The sequence below is a fragment of the Aptenodytes forsteri genome, unplaced genomic scaffold, assembly GCF_000699145.1.
Source record: "Aptenodytes forsteri isolate BGI_AS27 unplaced genomic scaffold, ASM69914v1 Scaffold56, whole genome shotgun sequence".
In the NCBI taxonomy this organism is placed as follows: domain Eukaryota; kingdom Metazoa; phylum Chordata; class Aves; order Sphenisciformes; family Spheniscidae; genus Aptenodytes; species Aptenodytes forsteri.
In genome coordinates this window covers 6399317-6422787 of record NW_008796213.1, presented here as the reverse complement: position 1 = coordinate 6422787, position 23471 = coordinate 6399317, and the positions used below count along the sequence as shown (strand labels likewise).

Below are 23471 nucleotides of genomic sequence, written 5' to 3'. Positions count from 1 at the left end.
GAGCAGCCGGGGGGTCCGTCCCGCAGCGCCCGGCGAAGCCGCCGTCTGCTCCTGGAGTCACCACGGCTCTGGTGTCCAAGTGCTCTCCCTCCTGGCGTCTCCAGTGCTCTCCCAGTCTCAAACCGGGAGCGCGGGTAGGACCGTCACCTCGTAGGTCCTGAGGGCCGGACAGCCGGTGGACGCGCACTGGCGGGGGCGGCTGTCCCTTTTTCTTCCCCTGCTCTGAAGAGGGCGTGAGCCCTTCAGACCACCACCCGTCCGACCCACCGGGGTTGTAGCTGTTCGGAAGTGCCTTGGGGAAGAAGCCTTTCGTACAGCGTAGCTTGGGCCGGGCAAAGTGGCTGGCGTTGGAGATGCGTTGTGTGGAGAAAAGCAAATGTAAAAACAAAATCGGGAAGTTGGTTGTCTGTTTGAGGGGGCTTTCTGCGATAGGCTGCTCTTCCAAAAAGTTAAAATGCTGTGAAGTTTTAGATGACTTTTTTCGTTTTGCCTATGTTTCCATTAAAATGCTGTGAAGCATTGAAGCCAGGGTAAAATGCTAATGATAAGTGCATGGCTCTGGGAAGCCCTGTTCTTCGGCCCAGCTAGGCAAAAATTTAAGGCCCAAATACTTTCTTGGAGCTTGGTTGATTCTGCTCTTGCTCTGATGGGAAGGGTATTACCGAGGTGCTTGAACATGTGATCTTTTTAGAGAGCCAAAAGAGAAAGAGGCGGCGTGTGTTCCACAATGTCAAGTGGGAAAGCTTATCCTGTAGTGGCAATGGATAATGCTTTAGTCTTGTGTGTTTTGCCCTTTTAAAAAAAAAAAAAAATTAAGGGTAAGTATGGTCTTATCCTACACTTAAGAGTCTTGAGTGTGAACTGGGGCTTCACTGTGCTGGGTGAAAACACAGCATTTGCAGACATAAAATAGTGGCAGCATTTCACAAGTGAAATAAGAAGCTGTGTTAGAGATCTCGGAAGAATACTATGGACTTTGGAGGGTGGGATAAGGAGTAGGAAGAAGAGAGTAAATGCCTTTTACTTTGAATATCTTTTTTCTTTTCCTGTTTTTGGAATTTTTCTTATTCTAAACCACACCCAAATAACACTTCAGAGCTGAGGTTAGAGAGTAGGGTAGTGTTAAGAGAAAGTAAGTGGGTGTGGGTTGGCAAAAGACGAGGCAAGTGCTTCTAGAATAATTAATGTTTTATTATAGCCTAAGTCACCCAATGGCTTCAAGTATGTGACGTTTCACTTAGTTACAGCGTTAAGATGACAAAGCTGTCCTGATTTTTGACCCAAGGTTTATAGCGCTTGGGATGCTGTCTGCCAGCCAGAATGTCTAATAGCAACAGAGTGTTCATACTGTCTGTCTTCAGGCAGGCACTAGTCAAGCTTTTTTTTATCCGAAATATCTTTATCTCTATATCTATATATAGATATATAAATACCTTTATTTTTAAAACAAATGTTGACTCGGCAGGGTGCACAATTGACATTTGAAAAAATACTTTAACTATAATACAGAAATGGTGTTGTAACATTTTTTTGCAAGTTCACTCACAACTATGGTTATGACTTCAAGTTAATTAAATGATTCATGGCCCTTTTTATAGAATAAGAGTATTTGCCTTAATACTAGCGTGTCAAATTGCATTTGACTATTTTGTTACCTCAACTGAGTGTAACATTTATCTCCTGTATTACTATAAGCAGTGACTGGAGATAGTAGGAGCTAATGTTTTTGTTGAGGCTTATTTTGTTAAATCCCCTGACATGAAAGAGACAGCTTTTCATGTCAGCTTAAGCATGAGGAACTCCTCGGATCTTTTTTGGTGAAAGAGATGCTGGACTTTATTTGAAACTTGGAATTAAACTTAGTGAAATTGCTGTTCTGTCTCTCTCTTAAAAATTAAAAGACTGGGGTATCTGCATCTGATAAAGTTGAATGGTTTCGGATTACCGTCTGTTATTGAGCATCTGTATGTTTCTTATTGTATCTGCCTGTCAACTGTGTAGCAGTCTAAGGCATTGCTTTTACAAAAGAAATGTTATTTCCCTTTCTATGAGTTGGCCAGAGTTTTCAAAATGGAGCACTATCTGTCTAACAGATCTGGAGTCCCCACACCTACCTGCCTTGTTGAGATGGTTTCCTCCCATGGTGGAGCGCGTAGTGTATCTGTCCTCAGAGCTGAAGGTGTTGAGATAAGCTTGACCAATTCCTTCTAGACTTATATGTAGAAAGTAACCAAACAAAGCATATTCACTTTAAACTCACCCCTCCAAGCACAGATTGAAGATGAAAGCTCCTCTTTTTTCCACTAGTAAGGAAGTCTGGATTATAAAGATAGTGTATGGGAAGGAAAGGAAGGAAAACATGCTTATGTTTTATGCTTCCATGATGGTAGCTTTTAGCCTCCTAATGTTGCTCTTCCAAGTTTTCTAAACAAGAAATACGAACATCCTTAATACTGACGTTGGTGTTGGTCCTAAAGTTACTTAATATGTTATGGCTCTATGTAAGTGGTCTTAACTTCTCAGTGTACTTTTCAAACAAATATCAAGAGAAATATACCCTTAAAAATGGAAGTGATTTACACACACTAGGTACATGTGTGTAGAGAATAAGCAGAATATTTTTGGTTTCCTGACTTGCTAGAAGGTTAATAAGCATAGCAATGTGTATGTAACTTGTTTGGAAAGTATGGCAATCACTTAAAGTTTACTTATTTGAGTTGAAATTGAGTAATGTGGTAACCTTGGAATGGTGAAGCAAAAGAAATTAAAGCAATGTGAAATTAAAACAATGTCAGTTCTGCTTCTGGGGCAGAAGCTGGACCAAATAATGGGAGGAGAAGACAAGGCTCCTAGAATAATAATAATATCCTCCTCCAGCTCCAAAGTTCATTTTCAAAAGCAGTAATAAATGTGTTAACGGAGTTAGCAAAAAATTATATGTATTGAGTCTGGGGCGCTCTCAGCAAGATGCTGAAATGCATCTTCTCTCCTACTTGAACTGTGCAGAGAAAAGTGTGCTTCAAATAAAAACTATGGGTCACCAAGACAAGTTAGGGACAGCGTTTTCAATAGCATCATATTGTTAAGGATTAGCTGGTTAGTGTGAGTTAGTTTGATAGTTTCCATCATCATTTATCTATATTTAGAAATTGCTAATGGATTTATATGTATTTATTTAAATAAAACTACAAAGTGGTATAACTCTTTTTCTCTCTCCCCTGTTCCCAGAGTTGGTTCCTTCAATTATGAGTAACATGCTGAATCCGGATGCTATTTTTTCAAACAATGAAATGAGCCTGTCAGACATTGAGATTTATGGTTTTGATTATGACTACACATTGGTCTTTTATTCTAAACATCTGCACACGCTGATCTTCAATGCTGCTCGAGATCTTCTTATTAATGAGCATCGGGTAAGTAAAATTAATGGAATAACAATGAACTTACGAATAAAGAGTATAATAAATAATTTCTAACTGAGAGGAGCATAACTCATCTTTTCATGCCTCAGTCCTAGCTTGGCTCCCTTATAACACATTTTGTACAATGGCTACATATGAACCACAGAAGTCCTAGTTTATTCTCAGCTGCAGTTTTGAGCAGAGTGCAATCTGACAACTGTTAAGGAATAGAGTTTTATTTGTTTTATTTTTCAATTTGGTGGTGGTGGGGTGGTGTTTTTGGGTTTTCCTGATTGTCAATTATTGGAGTTACTCTAATAGATAAGAGGCTTAAGAGTTACTGTTACTGTGTTGTATGCATTGCTGTGAGTGCAGTGATCAATTTCCATGTGGAATATTTTTAGCCTGACTTCTTATGAGGTCTTTGATTGCGCTGTGTGCTTGCGAGGTGCTCTGTATGTGCCTGGCGTTTCAGCTGAGTTAGCTGAAGGGGCAGCGTGTGTAGTGACACTGTAATCAGAGGCTGGATACAAGAGACACCCAAGTTAAGTGTTCAGCTCAGTAGTCCCCTAAGAGCGAGCACTGCCCTGTCGCCTTACCAAGCAGCGTGTTTGCATCAGTGGCCAGTTGACATCCAAGCAACTTGGAGCTGGGTGTTGCGTAGTTTGGGGATGGGAGAAGTTACTGTGTGTCCGAAAGCTGGGGGGCAGATGGGTGACTTGGGAAACTGAAGGTATTGCGGGGAAAAAGATTGAAGAAGACGTGGACTGAAAGAGGCAAAGTTTATTGAACTGTAGGACTTGCAGGAAAATAAAAGACAAAAAGCCCACAGAGTAACTTTATTAATAAAACTGCTTGTGTATTTTATATAGCCTAAATCTGAATGGGTGGTGTTACTCTACTTTCATATTTGAATCTAAAGGTTAGGAGCTATATATAAAAAAATCTATAAATATCCCTGGAAGAACAAACAAAACTTCATGGGCGCTACAAGCATATACAACTTGATCCCCCTAAGATTTTGGCATGTCTTGTTAGCAATTTCTGTAGAATGTGTAAATACACTTTAATAAAGCTACCTGGCTCTTGCAAAATCAACATTACCATAGGAGTCAAGATTAATTCTTGTAGACAATAATTAAACCGGTGATCTGTCTTTACTATTTGAATGAATTCAAGCAGTAATAACTTTCCAGTTTGTCTCAATTAAAATATCTTGAGTTCTAATAAATGAAGCTGTAATTACTTTTTGAGACAACTTATTGAAATATATCCTCTCCTGTTGGAATTTGTTGGGGGACAACAGTTTTTATTAATGCTATCTCTGTAGCTGCTTATACTGTTAATGTTTTTCTTGCCTTTAACATTTGAAAAAGCTTCTAGATAGTATTGCCCATTATGACTGTCATAGTTAACCTAAAAGATGGCCAGTTTTGGTTGTGGCAGTGTAAGGTAATTAATCAGAAATTGCAAAATACAGTGTAGGAAGCAAGGAATTTTGAAGTGTGTCCAAGAGAATAAACATCAATTTAATGCTAATCTTGGAGGTGGCAGCAGGTGTTGAATGTAAACTCTTGCTCTTGGGTTTCTTTCTTTCCTAATGTACAGGCCTTGCGCCACCTTATCTGGACTGTTGTTTCAGTCCAGATATATCTATCCCTACCAAGAGTGGGGTAAGCAAACAGTGTAATTTTTATCATTATTTTGTTTGGCTTGTAAGGAAGCTTTGATTTGTGTGCCGAGATAGGCTCAATCTTTTTCTCATACGTACTGGCATGCATGCAAAAAGACAGCCTTCTAGCAGAATAAATTGAAGTAGGAAAGTCAAGCATGCAGAAATTTGAAAAAGTCAGAAATAAATTTCCTTGTTCATGCTTGATGTGGCTGCTTTGAGGCATGCGTGGTACATGGTAGTTTTTAATTAATCACATTCTGTATCAGTCCCTGATGTTTTCCCTTGTCTCCTTTTCTGCTTTATGTTCCCTGGCCAAATCTATACATCTTCCCAACGCATCTGTAGGCTTTTGGTGCTGTTCTTCATTCGGATCAGTAGCCTCCCCCATGTTTTCTGGAAGTGGTGGTAGGGATGATAGTTCAGAAGTTAGGAGAAAAGACTATTTTCTTTAACTGTAGATGCCTGTGCTCAATACAAGTACAATCTACAGCAGTTGCAGAGCAAGTCCTCTTCAGCATAGATAAAAACTTTGTGGAGAAATTGCGATTTATTTATTTTTTTGTAAGAATAGCTAGAGCCTCTGCTGAAGCTGTGTAATCTACTTTTTTCCCCTGAAGGCTTATAAATTAGCCATATACGTATGGAGACTGTTGTTGAGAAGGTGGAGAATGCGCCTGAGATGTCAAATGCGTCTTAGAACTTGACAAATGCAAGTTCTAAGGCTGCTGTAGCCTGTGGGAGGAAAATGAAGGATCACCTTTCAGTTGGTTAATCAAAGAAATGATAGTTTTCTCAGGCCTTGTCAGAAATGACTGAAGCATTTTACCTTTTAAGAACAAATGAACGAAACCCTTAGCCCAAGGCACACACGTAACATTTTTTTTCACGGCTAACCTATGCTTAAAGCAGGACAAAATTATAGTTGACTGAGAATGGGCTTGTACTGAAAAATGTTAGAAAACTCTCTAATAGGTGGTCTGAGCTACCTATGCTATCTATAAGCAACCTGAGGAAAGAATACATGACACAGACATTCAATTCGCGTGCATCTCTAAACACCAAGGTGTTACAAATGCTGTCCAGGGTAAATACAGTTGGGTCACTGTGGTGTTCTCCTGAAGTGACTCACCCTGGTGGTGTTTAATCAACTTAAATGTAACTTGCTTTCAGAATCTGATCTTTGTGATGCACTGTACCTTGGGGAAAGTCCCTGCTACCTGGAGAAGCCAGGGTCCTCTAACATTAGCTGTTGTGAATTCCTCCCTCGCTCCCTCCCTCCTGTGTTTGCAGTGCACTGTATGTTTAAGCACCTCTGGGGTCTACATTTCAAACAGGACAATCTAAGACCAGGAGTATGATCTACACTTAGGGAGTCAAAACAGGTAGCTGTGCTTCTTTCTTGAAAATGCCAGAGACTTTTTTGCTCCTGTTAATATAGATGATATCGTATTGATTTTTCTGTCAATAGAAGTGAGCAGTAAAGTTCAGGTATCTCTGTAAATCAGGCAATATTCTTGGGCTTCTAGCTAGAAGGTTGAGTTAGAAACTGTGTTTGTATAGTCTGTTTCTTGGTGACACTTCACAATGCAAGGCAACCCAGCTATTAAATTTTAGGAAGTTAATAAAATTTAGTTTGTTTTCAAAGGTGCATATGTTAAAATAACTTTTTGAACAAGAGGCTAATGTTCAAAGCTGACCACTACAGAGTACCTGGATGTCCAACTTCAGGTACTGTGCTTGACTTAAATTTAAAATGTTGACCTTGGATTTTGGAAAAACGTTCGACTTGTCTTGCACTGTACATATGTTCCTGCAAATCTCACCAACCTATCAAAAAGCCTCTTTTAATGACTAGTGAAAATGAGAAGCATAGAAAACTTAGCTTTTAAAATTCTGCAGAAACAATTTTTTATTTGTTTTTGTTACGGATTTAAAATCAAATCATTGCTATCTTTTCTTAGTATCCTGCAGAAATAAGAAAATATGATTATGATCCCAATTTTGCAATCAGAGGACTTCATTATGATGTGCACCGGGTATGTATAAATAACTTTGTGATGAGTTATGTAGTGCTGAGAACCTAGCCAAAGAAAATAAATAGGGCTTTTAAGTCGACCAGTGTTAACATGCAAGGATTTTGTTTCATACTTTTTTTTCTCTTTCATGGCAAGCTTGATTTTTTTTTTTTATTTTACTTTTTTTTTTTTATATAGCTCTTAAGTATAAAGTGTTTTGGGTCTTTTGTTCTCATGGTGGGCAGGGGGAGGGAGAAAGACAACTTAGAGTGCAACAGAATAAACCTAAGCAGGCATCTGCTAGTAGGAAAAGATATTTCTTCATGACCTAGCTCAGGTCACTGGACAATGTTTCCTTGGTGATTTGGCAAGCGCTAGGTAAAAGTTATTGATAAAGTATTTTGGAAGCTATGAAGGAAGTTGAAGTGAAGGTGCTCAGGTGTTCTTGAGACAGAAAGATTATAGATAAAGTTGCTTTGATTTGTATAATTTCCTGTCAAATAGTCGATGTGATAAAAACTGATTTTTTTAATCTCCCCCCTCCCCCAAAGGCATTATTAATGAAGATCGATGCTTTTCATTATATTCAGCTGGGAACAGTTTACAGGTAGGTAAAATTATTTCCTATTTATAATAAAAATGTATACTCTTGTATTTTGAATCTCTTAATTGCATTTATTAGTGTACTTCTTAAGTTCATATCAGGAACGGTGCACTGAAAAAAGCACGACATGAATGAATATTGCAGTCTTACTGGAAGGGGGTTTCTCTGCACCTCTGTGTGTACACACAGACATGCGCACATGTTTACTGACTGGTACAGTACAGCTGATTCTCCAGTTCAGAGCTGGGGAAGTTGGCAAGCTGGTTGGTCACATAGTGTTGACTCACTTTGTTTCCGGCTGTTAAATTGTGCTGAAAGACATCTAAAAATACACTGATGACTTCTCCGCTGTTGCTTTCTGTGTAAATAATTGTCACAGAGTGCCTGTTAGAATGACTTTGGTGTGGTTGCAGAGACGCTTGAGAGGTCGTCCTGTATTTGCACAGACGTTTTAAGTTGGGACATATCATTCTGCAAGCATGATGTGGTTGGAGCACAACTGCTTTGTGTCTGCACAGCCTGACCCTTTTTCAGTTGACTGAATTGATGGTGAATTCAGTTGACTGAATTCATTGGTGATCTCTGTGCGTGCTTTGTTACGTGGTATTGACTTACTGTATGTGATCTTTGACAGGACAGTTTTTAGTATGGCTCAGTTTGCTATAATGAAGCAGTACACATTTGACTGACATGAACACCACACTTGGTACCATATTTTAAATTAAACAACAAGCCTGAGCACCTTTCTTAATGTCATTGGACAAAAAGTTTTCTTTTGGGGCCAAAAGATAATGCAACCTTGAAGTGATGCACTATGGGGGCTAGCATGGAACTGTGTATGGTAGTATGAAGTGATGATAATGCGCTCATTACTTCTTTTTGTTTGCCAGGTGGGCAGATAGGTAGATGATTCAGCCTTAGTCATTGATCTGTTCTTTTTTGACTTAGTGTGAGAGGCCCTTTGGGAGAGGGGAAAGGAAGGGAAGAAAAGTGAAAGAGGAAAGAAGATGGCATGGGTCCAGCATTAGGCTCATACTGTCAACGTAGTGGCTGTCTAAAGCTGCCAAAACAATGTGTGCTCTATGTGTATCATCAGAGTCCAAGTGAAACGTCATACCTTTTGTTTTATACAAGCTGATATAGAATAATCATTGTATATTTCAACTGACAAAACCTGTTCCTGTGGTTTTCGAAGGAATCATTTATGCAGGACTAGGAGGGAACCGGGGAACTCAGAGTGAAGGTCGCTGCTTGTAAGATTAATTTAAAAAGGCTGTCATATTTTCACATTTTTCACTGTGAAAAATGCTAGTTTGCTAGATTAAAGGCTAGGTGATGTAATCAAAGGTACATTTATCTGTAGAGGTAGGTAATAGAAATACTAAGATTGGTATGAATGGAAACGTGTATGTGTGAGAATACCAGAAGAAATGTTGATAGAAGGGACAAAAGGGTGGCGTGTGTTGGTGGTACCTGGATCAGTTGGTCACCAAGATATTGTCACATCTGTATGCTTTTTCTCCAAATGGCCTTATGGGGGTGGAAGGAGCAAAAAAGAGGCTGAAGGCTTTGAGAGAAGATGTCAGGAAGAACAATGGTATGACTGGAACTGTATAGTGACCTAGACGAGAAGGCAAATGGGTGGTGAGTCCATCAGCAGTGTTGCTTTGTGACTCAGAGCGGGACAGAATGAAGAGGCAGAAGATCACAGTTGCTGTCACCCTCTAGTACAAAAGGCACATCCAAAGGCAGCATGTGATGACTGATCAAGAAAACTCTAGAGAGGTGTTGAGATTTGTTGAAGAGCTGGCATCCCTTGTTCTCTGCATCACCCAAAGTAATTCTGGACAGACTGCTAGGCCACACGTCTTGGTAATTCTGGACAGACTGCTAGGCCACATGTCTTGGCGCTTCTGAGTGTGTGTGAGGGAGGCAGTGAAAGCTACCATTTCACTCAATGTTTTCTCTTAATTTTGTTTAAAATAAGATTACCTTTCTCTTCTATACCAACACTGAGCTTTGCTGTCAGTTGCTGTGTGTCTGTAGTTCTTAGTTTTAACCTTCCACGTGCTCTGTACGTGTGTAGGACAATTATACCACTGAAAGTAGCAGGACTTGCCCAAGTGTACAGCCTTATTTGCACTGAGAGGTGTAAGCAATTCTGGTATCCCTCTAACAATGCACATCTCCAAGAGCAGCAATGGGAGCACTGCTGTAGGTGAACTGTGATGCTTTTAGTGCCATCTGTCCATGCTGTGAGTGGAATAAAATAAACTTTGTAGTTATTCAGCTGGACTGTGAACTGTGTCAAGACTATGGGTCTTTTGGTAAAACTAATGTACAGCTTTGCTTACACGGTCGTCGTCTCTCCTCTCTGGATTTCACATGTATCTATTGTCCTCTCCTGATTTGTGCTTAAGTAGCTCCTGATCTACAAGCGTTTTCTTTAGCAGTATTCAGATACCACTTGGCATAGCTGTCTGCAGACTAGAAGATGAGTCAGTCCTTCTTAATTCTGATTGTATTACTTGGTATGTGTTTAACAGTTTGGTTGCATTTCTTTGTGTTTCCTGCTGTGGAGTGGGTGACGATGAACTCTGTATGTTACAAAACCAAATAATCTGCCTTGTTGGTGCACAATACGAACTTGAATGCTGGAGTCCTGCCAGCAGTAGCACAGAGCTATGCCCAAGCCGATGTAGCATTGAGAAGTGCAGTAAAGAAACTAGTTAATGGGGGACTCTGCTACTGTAGCAGCCCTGAGGAAGTTCATGTATCATGCCCTTCTACTGCAAAGCTGGTGTTGGACACTAAACACTGAAAGTGCTAGGCTTATTAATTAATTAATTTATTTATTTTTTAATGTCTCACAACACTTCAGGGTAAGACCCAGAAAGGGAGACACTGGAATAACTGTCTGTCTTACAAGGCTGCAAAGCACCATAAGTAGGCTTGGAAAAAAGGGACCAGATGATCTGGTTTTCATTTGTGTTCTTTAATCTTAAGCAAAACCTCAACACTTCTGTGTCCTCTGCTGAGGATGTTTGCCTGCCTGCAGTGTTTTAGATGCTTTAGTGCAAGATGCTTGATACTGTGAACATTCAAAACCAAAACAAAGCCTTTAATCTCTTAATAGTTGATAAAGAAACTCTGGGGAGAGATGATGTCTCCTTCTCCATTTGTTGTTACATTTTTATACTTTAAATACTTGTCAACGATCCTTCAAGTAATCTTAAATTTTGGGAAACTGAACTGTTGATACAGTTTAAAAGAAATTCTTATTTAGTTAAAGGTTATGTATGTCTGTCTTTCCCTTGAATCTTCAAGGTCATGCTGCAGAATAATCTGGTTTAAACACTATCACATCATCAGTGCTGTATGAAACAAAGGTGGAGTGAGGAATTACTTTGTGTTAAGAAACTGGAAGCTCTAGCTACTTCTTACAAACCCTTGAGGCATAGTTTCAATGGAGACTAATTAGCTCTTTTCCCATAAGACAGTAAAAAGGACTTAAAATTGGAATGTGTTCTGTGTGCGTCAGCCTGTTAAAATGTTACTTGTTCCGTAAGGAAAGATGATGCTGTTTTAACTTAGACTAAAGTGTTGCTATGACATTATTAGTATTTTAATAAGCTCCAGATCTAAGTGTTAGTCTGTCAGACTTCCATCCGGTAATTACTTGAAAATTTTAATCTGACTTTTGAACTAAAGCTGATGTTGTTTTCCAGAGGCCTCAGTGTTGTCCCAGATGAAGAAGTCATTGCAATGTATGATGGTTCCCATGTCCCTTTAGAACAAATGAGTGACTTTTATGGAAAGGTAAAACCACAAACTGCTATTTAAAAATGATTTATTTTTTTGGGGGGTGGGGGTAGCGGTGTCTACATTTTGTTCTTGTTCTTACTAGCAGTTATATTTTCTCAATACACGATTGACTTACAGTGCTAGATGTGAAGTTTGCCCTCTAAAGTGACAAATATCTTTTCTTTCTCCCACTTGCTGTAGTTTCTTCTTTCACTGTCCCTTGCCTAGTCATACAGACAGAGAAGCAGAACATAGAAAAATCAAGTGACTTGCTCAATGTTGCACAGCAAATCTGATAAAGGCTGGGAAATGAACCATATCTGGTACCTTACCCCAGCTATGTACTTCTTCCAGGTGGTCTAATGGCTTAGCTTATGTAGCAGCAAGTAAATGTATGGAGGCATCTCTTGCAATACAAGCTGGCAGAGTGACACTAAGAGGATTTGACAAAAGATGAATGATAAAAGATAAAGCTTTTAAGTTTAGGATTTGACTTTGTGGGGAAAGTTGATCTTCTTGCTGGTAGGTTCCTTCCTCTTTCCCAAACCCCTTTTACTTATGCATCTTAATTCCGTGTTGACGTGAAAGGCCCTTCTTTGTGCTGTGGAGCATTTTGTTGTTCTCGCGCTTGTTCTTATTTTAAGGAGCTGAACTTAGAATTCCCAAATCTGGTCTCTGCAGCAGTTCTGAATATCGCCCTGGCGTTCCCTGTGGGATGCCTTGGTCTCTGCAGGTCTATGCTTTCTTTGATCTTGGAAAGGACAGTGACAGGATAAGAGGCCGTGGGCACAAACTGAAACACAGGCGGCTTCCTCTGAACATCAGGAAACACTTCCTTTCCTGTGAGGGTGACTGAGCACTGGTGTGGGTTGGTTGCCCAGGAAGCTTATGGAGTCTCCATCTTTGGAGATTCAGAAGCCATCTGGACAAGGTCCTGGGCAGCTGGCTTTAGGTGGCCACACTTGAGCAAGGGGGTTGGACAAGATGACCTCCAGAGGTCCCTTCCAACCTCAACCATTCTCTGTTTCTGTGATCTTGACTGGTGTGCTCTTGAGCTTGTTGCTTTACCTCTCTTCTTCTTGAGAAGTACTTGGTTTGTATTTGCTCTTGTATGATGAGATTGTCTACTTTTGTGAAACTTAACTATAGTTACAGCTTTTGCAGACTAGAAATCTTTTCCTCTGTTACTGCATTAGTTATTTTAGATTCTTACAACTTCTTATCACTTTTCAAGAGGGTAAATTGCTTTGTAGTCCTAATCAATGCTCTACTTATTTAAAAAAAACCACAAAACAACAAATAACAACTTTCACCCCCATCACAATATCCAGTGCCTCTTTATAGAAGTGCAGACTTCCAGTGAAGGCTTAAGTCCTTCTCTTGACTTTTACTTGAGTGCTGTCTTTTATTTGTTTATGAATTAAAATACTGCTCTTAAGAGTAATAAGTCATGATTAATTCTTAAAATAAAGCCAACACTTTTGTTGGAGTTATTTTATTGAAAGTCTTAGTTCAAAAAAAAAAAAAACTACAGCAATGTGAACAGTGATGGCAAAAGCTGAATATCTGCACTAAGCTGAAGTGTTTATACTGAATGAATGAATGTTTTAATCTGAGAAATGCCTGACCTTTTTCTTCTTTCTTCTTCCCATCCCTGTAGAGCTCACAAGGAAATACAATGAAGCAATTCATGGATATATTTTCCTTGCCAGAAATGACGCTCCTTTCTTGTGTGAATGAGTATTTTCTGAAAAACAACATAGACTATGAGCCTGTTCATCTGTACAAAGATGTCAAGGTACTAGCTTTGAAGATTTAGGTAAACCTCTACATTTGTGTGTCTTCTCTGTGAGCACTTCAGGGAGCTTCAACCTGTTGCGGCAGCTCCAGTGAAATACCTCAATTTAAGGTTTTGTATAGAGTAATTATTGCTATACAACCATAAAAACATAAGTAAAATGAAGGTAGACCTTGGAAAGGAAACAGGATAATTTGAAATTTGTTTTAAATCTGACATTCTAGGGCTGTTGCTCTTTTTGTAGGTTTGAGGGGTGGATAGGGAGAAGTGAAAAAGCTCTTGTATGTCGATAAAGCTTCTTTTGATTGTTATTAAAGGTATACTTTTCTCACTAGCAGGAGTTGTAAAAGGCTATAGGGAATTCCAGTTTGGAGCTTTCAGCTGTACTGCTCCTGTATCTTCACTAGTATACGATCATTTGCTGTCTCTTCCTTTTGGCGTATCTATTCTGCCTGTTTTCCCTCTCTTCCTCCTCCAAAAAAATCTAGTAATGATGACTAGAGTAATTTGACCCTCTTGATTCCTCAGGATATATCCTGCAGAGGAGATAAGATTATGTCATGGTTATTTAAGAACGGAAGAGGTCATGCCCAAGTTGATGGTATTTGTCTGCACAAGCTTTCCATCCAAAACCTTTTCCTGGCCCCTTGTTGACATGTATTAAACTTGTGTAGTTGTTCAGCATATGTGATGCACCTGAATGTTGAATTTCTCACTTTCTCAAGTAGATCAGATGGGTTTTAAGAAACTTTTGACCTCCAGAGTAATTTTCCCTTCTGCCTATCATTACATAGAGTCAGAAGGCTAGTTCTTGTCGTTTGTGCTGAAGTGTTTGTAGAAACTTCTGTACTGTAATACTCAGCATTACCAACATTTTGGAAGCCCTACAGCGGCATGTTTGAGGATTTTTAGGACATACTCCATGTAAGCACCAAAATGGCAGTACCACTGTCCTAAACAAAGCGGTCTGGTGCAGAGCTGGCTCAGGAGAGCTGCCAAATGCCTTCAGAGTGCCTTATGGGTACTTTGCTTAAGCATTTAGCTTCTTTCATCTGTTCATAACTTTCTCTTTTAAATAGCCAGGGTATTTGTGAGTGATCATAATCTAAAATCTGACTTAAAGTGTGGGTTTTGGTTTTTTTTTTTTTAAGAGGAAAGGAATGTGTTCTGCTCCAAAGGTCACTGGAAATCTGTGGTGACTCTGCTTCTGCAGAGGGCTTTCACCCCACTTCACCCATCTGAGCTCATTTTCACAGTTGTTATGTAAAACAGCCCCTGTGCTATACAGTTTTGTACTTCTCAAAAATACGAAGTTAGTTTCTTGGAGTACAGGCTTATTCTTTGTCTAGTGGTGACATATGTGTATAAAATGAATATCACATGGCATTTCTGTAAAGTTGAAAGTGTAATTCAGAGAAAGGAATTGTTTTAAAAACAAATTACTACTGCTATGCAGTGAGCAGGGTTTTTATACTTGAAAAGATTTTTCAGTTCTTTAGTGGTCTGTTGCTTTCCTGACAGGATGCAATCAGGGATGTCCACATCAAAGGAATAATGTACAGAGCAATTGAAGCAGATATTGGTAAGTACTATTGAGATCATCTATCAAAGCTTTTTTCACTGATAGTATAATGATCTTTCTGGCTTCCTTATTTAAGATGATAAATTCTAAATTTTAAACCTTGAAAGAGTTATTTCCAGTTGTCTAAGGTGCCTTTGTTAAGTATAACCTCATGTTTGGAACCCTTGGTTGAATGCAGAGAAAATTCTTGTGGAAAAACTTTTTCAATTAATACTGTATTTTCCCCAATCCTCACAGAGACATACATCTGCTATGCCGAACAAACTCGTGCGGTGTTAGCAAAGTTGGCTGATCATGGCAAGAAGATGTTTCTCATCACAAACAGTCCCAGCAGCTTCGTGTAAGGGATCAGTTGTTTGCTGTTCGACTATACATTTTATAGGATGGGGAGGATGAGGTTCTCGAATGTAATTCATTATATTGCATAGATAACTGCACTTCTGTTATGCTTCACTGTTAATACCTCTCCGTCCTTTTTAGGGACAAAGGCATGAAGTTCATAGTTGGCAAGGACTGGAGGGATCTCTTTGATGTGGTCATTGTACAGGCTGATAAGCCAAACTTTTTCAACGATAAGCGAAGGTGGGTATTTAGTCAGTAAAGAATGATTCAAGCAGCTTATTCCATATAAGGCTATAGAGCGTGTTATGAAATATTTTAGTTTGAATGCAATGTAAAATGAAATCATATTTGATGAAATCCTGTTTAAGGTCATTACAGAATGCAGCAATACCCAATTCTGAAGTCCAAATATTTACCATTTCTTACCTAAGAAAGTTCCAGTAGCTATTACAGGTCTACTGGACTGAGTTAGGGTCACAGAAGCTGTTTTTAACATCTTAGCTTGTAAGTTGAAGTGTGTTCCTTTCCTAATAAATGTGAGAAATTTTGGTGCCTTTCAGAATCAGCCCCCTATCTGGAAATGTCTTTCACTGCTTCTGGTTTTGTTTAGTCATACGTGATATTTAAAGGGCAGACTGGCTGACAGACTGGAGTATTTGGACTAGTTGTTCAATTAAGTAAACACATTTATAATGCATATGCACTACTCTTACACTTGAAAAAGACCTATTCCTTTATGTGCACTTATGATTTGAAAGTGAGATAGAGGGAGGTGGGATTTTTTTCCCTTTACTATTTTTAATTTAATTTTAAAAAGAATTTTGCTGTATGTCTTGCCCCCAGTCCTCTGCCCCCTGCTTCTTCAGTTGTTCAGTTGTACAAAATGAGGTATTGGGCAAAACTTTTACACCTCTTCACTTCTTTTGTGTTCTCTTCTCTCCTTCTTAGTGGCTGGCAACTCACAGTTTCTTCCCTTCTGTCTGGGACCCCTGCCTTAGTTCTTAACAGTTCTCAAACTCCGTTATAAACATCATAGGTATACTGGATAGATACATTGCATTTCAGTAGCTAAAGCTGAAGTTTTGGAGCTTTGCTTTTTCTGTCTATTACAAAATGTAATAGAGATGCTAGAGAGCATGTATTCCTTTTGAAAGGTGAATATTTTTAATATTAAAATTTTAATCTCCTCCTAAAAAGTGACAGAATTTCTACAGCCATTTAACAATTGTATATAATTTTATTCTAGACCATTTCGGAAGGTGAATGAAAGGGGAGTGTTGCTTTGGGACAAAATTCACAAGCTGCAGAAAGGTCAGATTTACAAACAGGTATGCTTTCAATAAACTCTTTCAGTTCAAATTTAATACCTATTTCCTAGAATCCCAAGCTTCTTTAAACATCATAAAGGCTTCTAAAAAGTAGATATGTTTAAGACAGTTGTTCTAATGATTGAAGTGGTACAAATTCATTGTTGGTATTGTATGTCTGCAGTTTACTTGCCTCTTGAAGTGATAGCATTACTGAAATTGCCTGTAAAATTTGGGATTCATAATATATAAACTGAGGACAAGATTCTTGATATGAAAATATTTTTAGGGGTGTACTAAATTCCTTTTTCATATCTGTGAAGGCACAAGCTGCATGCCACTACAACGTACATGTCATTGTTTCTGCAGGGTAACTTGTACGAATTTCTGAAGCTTACTGGCTGGAGGGGCTCTAAGGTTCTCTACTTTGGTGATCACATTTACAGTGACTTGGCAGTAAGTAGTTTACTTTTACAAAATAGGAAAAAAGATGAGGCTTTTTGTTTTCCTCTCTTCCTCCCCAGTTATTCAAAATAACACACTTTCATTTGAGATTTCCAAATACAACAAAATTTGAGTTGTTAGTTAAGCCATATTGCTTTTCTTGCAGGGAAGAAAATTGGTGCCGTAAAAGGCTGACCGTGTTTTCCACCTGACTTGTAGCATTTAACTTGTTTACCAACTGCGCTCAGGAACCTGTGAGTTTATGTTCCTGATCCAGATACTGATTGTGTCAGATGTAACAGAGAGTGAACACAGACATTTACTACCAAGTGTAATAAGAGCTGAATGAACTTCTGTTTTGAATGCAGGAGAGGCAATCTTCCTGTCACTAATGGTGAACTTTCTTTTTTCCTGAGATCTTGCTATAGTTTGTAGCCCTGCTATTCAGGCATTTTCCTACTACCTTATGAACAAATGTACTGTTAACTGTTACTTTAGTGTAAGTGACCACCACTTAACTCTTTTGTAATTGATTGCATATGAATGCCTGGATATGACTTTCCGCTGCCAAGCAGTGGTAACGCGTTTCAGCAGCAGCAGATGTTAACATTTTTGCCCCAATCTGCTCTTAAAAAGAAAAGTAAGTTCAGGTGCTTCAGAAGGCTGAGGGCCAAAGGAAGGAGGAGGCAGCTCTGTTCTTCTCTGGTGCAGTGGAAGAAAGAGCACAGGTGGCAGCTGCCTTGTCCTGTACTTGTCAGGAGGAGCTTGAATGCCTGGGGGTCCTGATAGGACCCTTCTGTCAGCTGAGTGTATGGGTAAATACCACAAACCCAACACATGGTTTCCTCCAGATACTTCTGACAGCAGCAGAGGTCTCATCTGCAAGAGGAGTTTCCTACTGTTTGTTTTAAACCTAATGAATTAGTGCTTATTTGCAAGTGCTTATGTGTTCTTTATCTCTCTCTCTCTTTAAAAATGTGGGATTTGAAGCTTACTCTGAAATTAAATTCTATTGCCTATTGGAACGGTTAAGTCCCACTGTCTAATATTTCTGCTAATGCATAAGAAGCAATTGAATTAGTGCATCTTTGGAATAAACAATGGTCAAATTCTTCAGTTCTTTTAACTAGTTCTTTTTAAGACTAATACTTGTATTTTGTAATTCTTGGTGAATAGGATTTGACCCTGAAGCACGGCTGGCGCACTGGTGCAATTATTCCAGAGTTACGATCGGAGATTAAAATCATGAACACAGAGAAGTACATTCAAACCATGACCTGGCTGCAAACCTTGACAGGATTACTGGAACACATGCAGGTTTGTTTTGTGTGTGTGTAATCGGCTCTGTATAGCAAAGGGATCCAGCCAAGTTTCTAAATGCTGGACACTGATGTTGCAAGTACTTTCTGTCTCACTGAAGTTCACCAGTTTGACTGTAGATAAATAAATGCAATTATTTGTGTGGCTAGTTAATTAAGAGTTTTACTAAAATCTTGTTCCCTTCCTCCACTTGTCAGCCTGGATTGATTCCTGCTTTCAGTTGTTTAAAATGCATGTGGGTATCTTCTGTATACCGATCTCTGAAGCATTGCTCTTGTGCTGTTAGCTGATAAGGGTTTATTAATGGAAAGGCTCATTTACCAGGGCATCCTTAGTTACCTGTCATCCATACTTTACATTCCAGGTTCACCGTGATCCTGATTCACAAATGATTTTAGAAGAATGGAAGAAGGAAAGGAAGGAAATGAGGTAAGACAGGGGAGATGAATTTGCAATATGCTTCATGGTAGCCAAGTGTTCTATGTGATATCTCCCACAGGTTTCTTCAGAATTTCTATCCCTCCCTGATTTATAGTCCCTGGTAGTTACAAACCTTCTAAAATTATCTGTGTAAAGTAATATTCTACCTGTGCAGCTCTTCTCCCCTCTGACCCTTTGTGCAAATGAACCCCTCTTCTCTGTTCCCCTTTTTTGAAACAGATGTTAGCTTTCTGCATGAAAGGGTAACATCAGATCAAATACTTTTCCTTCTCATCTTAGTTCTCCTGTCCCTCTATGTTCAGCTGTCACCATCGCTACTGATTACACAGCTTAACTGCTGCATGATTTAAAAATGTGTTTCTGTATCAAGACTTAGGTCACTTCTTCAGGTTTTTTTAGATGATTTCTTCAGATTACATACAATACATCTTAGAATATGCAGAAACTGGGCTCTGCACTGGACTGGATTTAGCATCTCATCCCAGAGATAGGTAATACGGCTAAAACTCCTAAAAATCTACTATCATGAAGGAACAATCCCTAAATGCAGGGTGTGCGAAGTGCACAGTTGGCAAGGCCAGCAGCTGTACCACCAGCAACTTTCCCCAGAAATGTGGAAGTAAATGAAATGGGAACGGTAGTTGGCAGTGACTAATAACAGAAGTTAATTCCTAGATGTGTTTAAGCTTTTTGTGTACATTAAGCCAAATCTTTGCGTTTTTTTTTTTTTTAAAGTCTTTTCTTTGGGACAAGTGGATGTTATTAGGATTTAGATGAAGGCAAAAGTCTTCTTTCGCAATCTCTAGAAAGGAAAGCTTGAGATGTCATGTTTCTGAAGTCAGAACCAACTTACCACTGGTTTTAGTGGGAGAAGTGTGAAGCTCTTCTGTTCACTACTGTGATTGCTAGATCTGGGCTACATATGTGCAAAAATTTCTTATGTGGTGCATTTAAGTGGTTTGAAGTGCAATGGCAAGAGAATAACGCATAGAACAGATTATAGGAACTGCTTGCTTCAGGTTCTGGATGCTAGCTGGTAGAGAGATGTGTGCAGGTATGTTCACTTCATTCTCTTTTGGTTTTTTTTGGGGACAGGGAGATGAACAGGAATTTCTTCAACGCACAGTTTGGAAGCTTATTCAGAACTGATGAGAATCCAACTTATTTCCTAAGACGTCTCTCTAGATTTGCGGATATCTACATGGCATCATTGAGTTGTCTCTTGAACTATGAGCCTGATTACACGTTTTATCCAAGAAGGACTCCTTTGCAGCATGAACTTCCTGGCTGGTCAGACCAGCTGTGCACTGGTACATTCAGAATACCTTTCCTACAGGAGACAGTTCAGGTCAAATAAGCACTTGACTTGTTCTCCCTAAAATGGGCAAATACATTTCTTTTTTTTTTTGAATGTACATGTATTTTATTTAAGTCACTTCAAATCTGTTATCTTGATTTAGATGTAATTCATACTTGTTCTTATAAGCATCGTGCCCATTTTCTTCACTCCTGCTCGGAGATGTGAAAACTCCTCTTACACACAGAAGAGATGATGGACTGCCAAAATAGTAGTGGGCTGGGAGGGAGGGCAAATTTGAGGGGAGGGACTGGTGGTGTTCTGGGGTGGTTGTTTTTGTTTGTTCATTGGAAATTTCGATCTGCAGCCTTGTGGTTTACAAAGAAATACCTATACTCTCTGTTCTGGCCCTGATCAGAACTCCAGCTGGAGCCTGTAATGGATCTTGTCACTGAAGAGCTTAAATCCGGTATTAGTAATTCAGTGATACACAGTAGCCAGTTTACGGTGAGACTGAGAGGGATGGTGTACCCATTCTAATTTTCCTTGCTGCCATAGCTAGAGCCTTACCTGTAACTGAACTAACTGCTGCATAGTGTTGGTGTGGCTCTGCTGCACCGCAGTGATTACAGCACGGGCGGGCTCAGGCTGATGGGGGCTTTTTCTCCTGTCTGTGCAGTTTCTGTTCTTGCAATGTCTGTGCTTGGCTGTAGGTGAACCTGAGCCTAAAACCGCAAGTGGCGGTAACTTGGGCTGCTTCAGCTTCCTTTTTGTTAATTTTTAGGCACCTTTCTCTTCAAGTTTTAAAACACTTTAAATATCCACTCTCTGATAATAGAGCCATTTCAAGAGGTCGTGCATTTTGCATTTCAAAGTGGAGACAGATCTCCGTTAGGCTTTAGATTGAGCCTAAATGCTGCTTTTTAAAATTTTAACAGTGTCTTACAGTGGTATGCAATGTGATTTTGCTGTTCCCTAAGAGAGAATGTATTTCATATAGCCTTCAGTAATGGACTTTTACAGTCAAAAGTAAACACGCACAATGGGCAAATGAGTTGAAAAATTAAGAAACGAGAAAACGAAAACCAGAGTTTTCTGACATTTTTTTTAGCTCAAGCTCTCAAAGCTGAATTGGAGGTGGTGGGCAGTTTGCATCAATCAAAATAACTTTGGCGGTGCAGATCAGAAGTTTTATTGAATTACTGAAATTATAGGTAATGCATGAACACAAACTCTGGGTAGCATATATGTTCCAAAGATTTGAGCTGAAAAATGTTTATTTTGCACAAGGAAAACGTCTGTTGATGTGTTTCCTCAAACAGGCACTTTATAGAACTGCTATATAGTTGTTTTTTAAAAAGGATGCTTTCCTTTCTCTGCATCCAAAGGAAATGTTTTTTTTTTTAACTGGTGCTTCCCACCCCAGCCATTTTGGAAGGCATAATATGATTAATATTTTTCAAATTCTAGTTATTAAAGGCTCTGTTTTTAAAAGTGTGTAATTAACAAAATATATAGCATTTGGTATTCTTCACTTCATTTGGGGATATCACTTGCTTCCTACCATGATTGTCAGGTAAACAAACTTTTGGTGACCAAAAGTTTTCTTGTTTGTTTTTTTTAACCTGTCTGTATTATGTGCAAATACCTGTATTGAATTTCATATGCAGTTATCTTTCATATTTTTAAAAGCATGTTTGCAAAGTAAAGAATGCATTCTAATCTAGCCTGCACAATTTCATAAGCGGTTTTCTTGTATGCTTGAAATCAGTCTGAACTCCTCAGAGGCTATAGATCTTAAGGCTCTGTTTTTAAAAGTGTGTAATTAACAAAATATATAGCATTTGGTATTCTTCACTTCATTTGGGGATATCACTTGCTTCCTACCATGATTGTCAGGTAAACAAACTTTTGGTGACCAAAAGTTTTCTTGTTTGTTTTTTTTAACCTGTCTGTATTATGTGCAAATACCTGTATTGAATTTCATATGCAGTTATCTTTCATATTTTTAAAAGCATGTTTGCAAAGTAAAGAATGCATTCTAATCTAGCCTGCACAATTTCATAAGCGGTTTTCTTGTATGCTTGAAATCAGTCTGAACTCCTCAGAGGCGGTTATAGATCTTATGTTTGTGGTTTTCTTGTGCTCCTGTTACAAACTTGATGTGCAACGCTCCTGAAGTGTGTGTGTGTATTTAAACAGATGAATATACTTGAAACAAGTAAGTTCATCTGACAGTTCTGCTGTTTTGCTGGAAGAAAAAGATAAAGTTTTGCAGGAAGTTAGTTTGGCTTTATCAGGAGATTTGGTGGTGGGGCTGTGCGAGAAATATTTGGCATAACTTGATAATGAAATGTGGGGATGGAAATATCCCTGATTTGCCTTCAGTTCTTAATCCTAATGCTCAGCTAAAACCGAACTTGGTGTTACATGTGTGTAGCACCTCTCATGCTCCAGAGGTTTCAGTGCACTGTTTAAAAAAACCAAACAAACCCAAACCACTGTACAGTCTTCATCTTACTACCAGCAAATAATAGTATTATGTTATTCAGTTCTGCGTTACTGAATTTGGTACTTTTTTGTTGGTTATAGCTGTCTGATGTTTCTTCTTTTAAAGCTGGCTAGGAGTCAGTTTGTTTGCCTAATTTTCCTGTGTTAAGCAGGAACAGTTTAATTGGGTTGGGTGATGTTATCCACATAATACACATCTTGTTTCAAGATTATTTCCTCCTCCCCCCCATCCTTTCTCTTAACTAACAAATCAGACTTCTCTACAAAGCTATGTTACAAAAGCCAGCTGAAGTAAAATCTTGTTTATATTGCATGACTTCTTGAAATAAACAACATTGCATGGAGAAAAAAAACACATTATGTGGAAGGGTTATGTTCCTTTAAAACAACCCAACAATATAGAATATGAAATTAAGTGAGAATTTTAACGTGTATTATTTATTTTTCAGTGCTAGAATGCTCTTATTTAACTTTTAAAAATGACTTGCATTTTTATAACCATTTCGGAGAACTTGAGCTCTACACCTCAATGCTCTCTGCATTACTTTTTTTAACCTTGTTATGTTACTGACTTCAAAGAGGTTTTTTTGAGTGTGTTTGAAGGGCAGTGTCTCTTTACATTTGTTTTGGGAGTATAGCTTATTTGAACACCAAAGCGAGAAGAAATTTTCTTTCTGTTCTATCAAAAACTCTGAAGGGAATAGTCTGTCAGTGAAAGAAGAGTTTAATGAACTGTGGAAACTTTTTTGTGATTAAAAATATTTAATGATTATTACAAAAATAAATGCTTGGACTTTATCTTCTGGTCCCTACGAGCCTTAATATTTTGGGTGACTGGGGAGAAGGAAAGAACATGAGTTGTATTGATTGCAAAACTCTGTGGGGAAAATCCCCTAAATATGTGTGCATGTTTAAGTGTGTTCTAAATTT

At 38.8% G+C, this 23471-nt stretch overlaps 1 protein-coding gene across 3 annotated transcripts; it reads left to right on the top strand.

Moving 5' to 3' along the window:
- Positions 1–3233: 3233 nt before the first annotated feature.
- NT5DC3 (5'-nucleotidase domain containing 3) lies at positions 3234–21814 on the top strand. Of its 3 annotated transcripts, XM_019474408.1 has the most exons (14): positions 3234–3413; positions 7038–7112; positions 7643–7698; positions 11424–11514; positions 13160–13297; positions 14819–14879; positions 15117–15219; positions 15360–15461; positions 16468–16549; positions 16898–16984; positions 18149–18289; positions 18657–18721; positions 19829–20043; positions 21142–21814. In XM_019474408.1, exons 1-14 carry the CDS (start codon positions 3246–3248, stop codon positions 21195–21197), a joined length of 1440 nt encoding a protein of 479 aa, XP_019329953.1. In that variant the 5' UTR covers positions 3234–3245; the 3' UTR covers positions 21198–21814. The 3 variants fall into 3 exon arrangements, with proteins under 3 accessions (XP_019329953.1, XP_009286657.1, XP_009286656.1); XM_009288382.2 differs by lacking the exon at positions 16898–16984; XM_009288381.1 differs by lacking the exon at positions 21142–21814 and having other exon boundaries at positions 19829–21091.
- The last annotated feature ends 1657 nt before the right edge of the window (positions 21815–23471 follow it).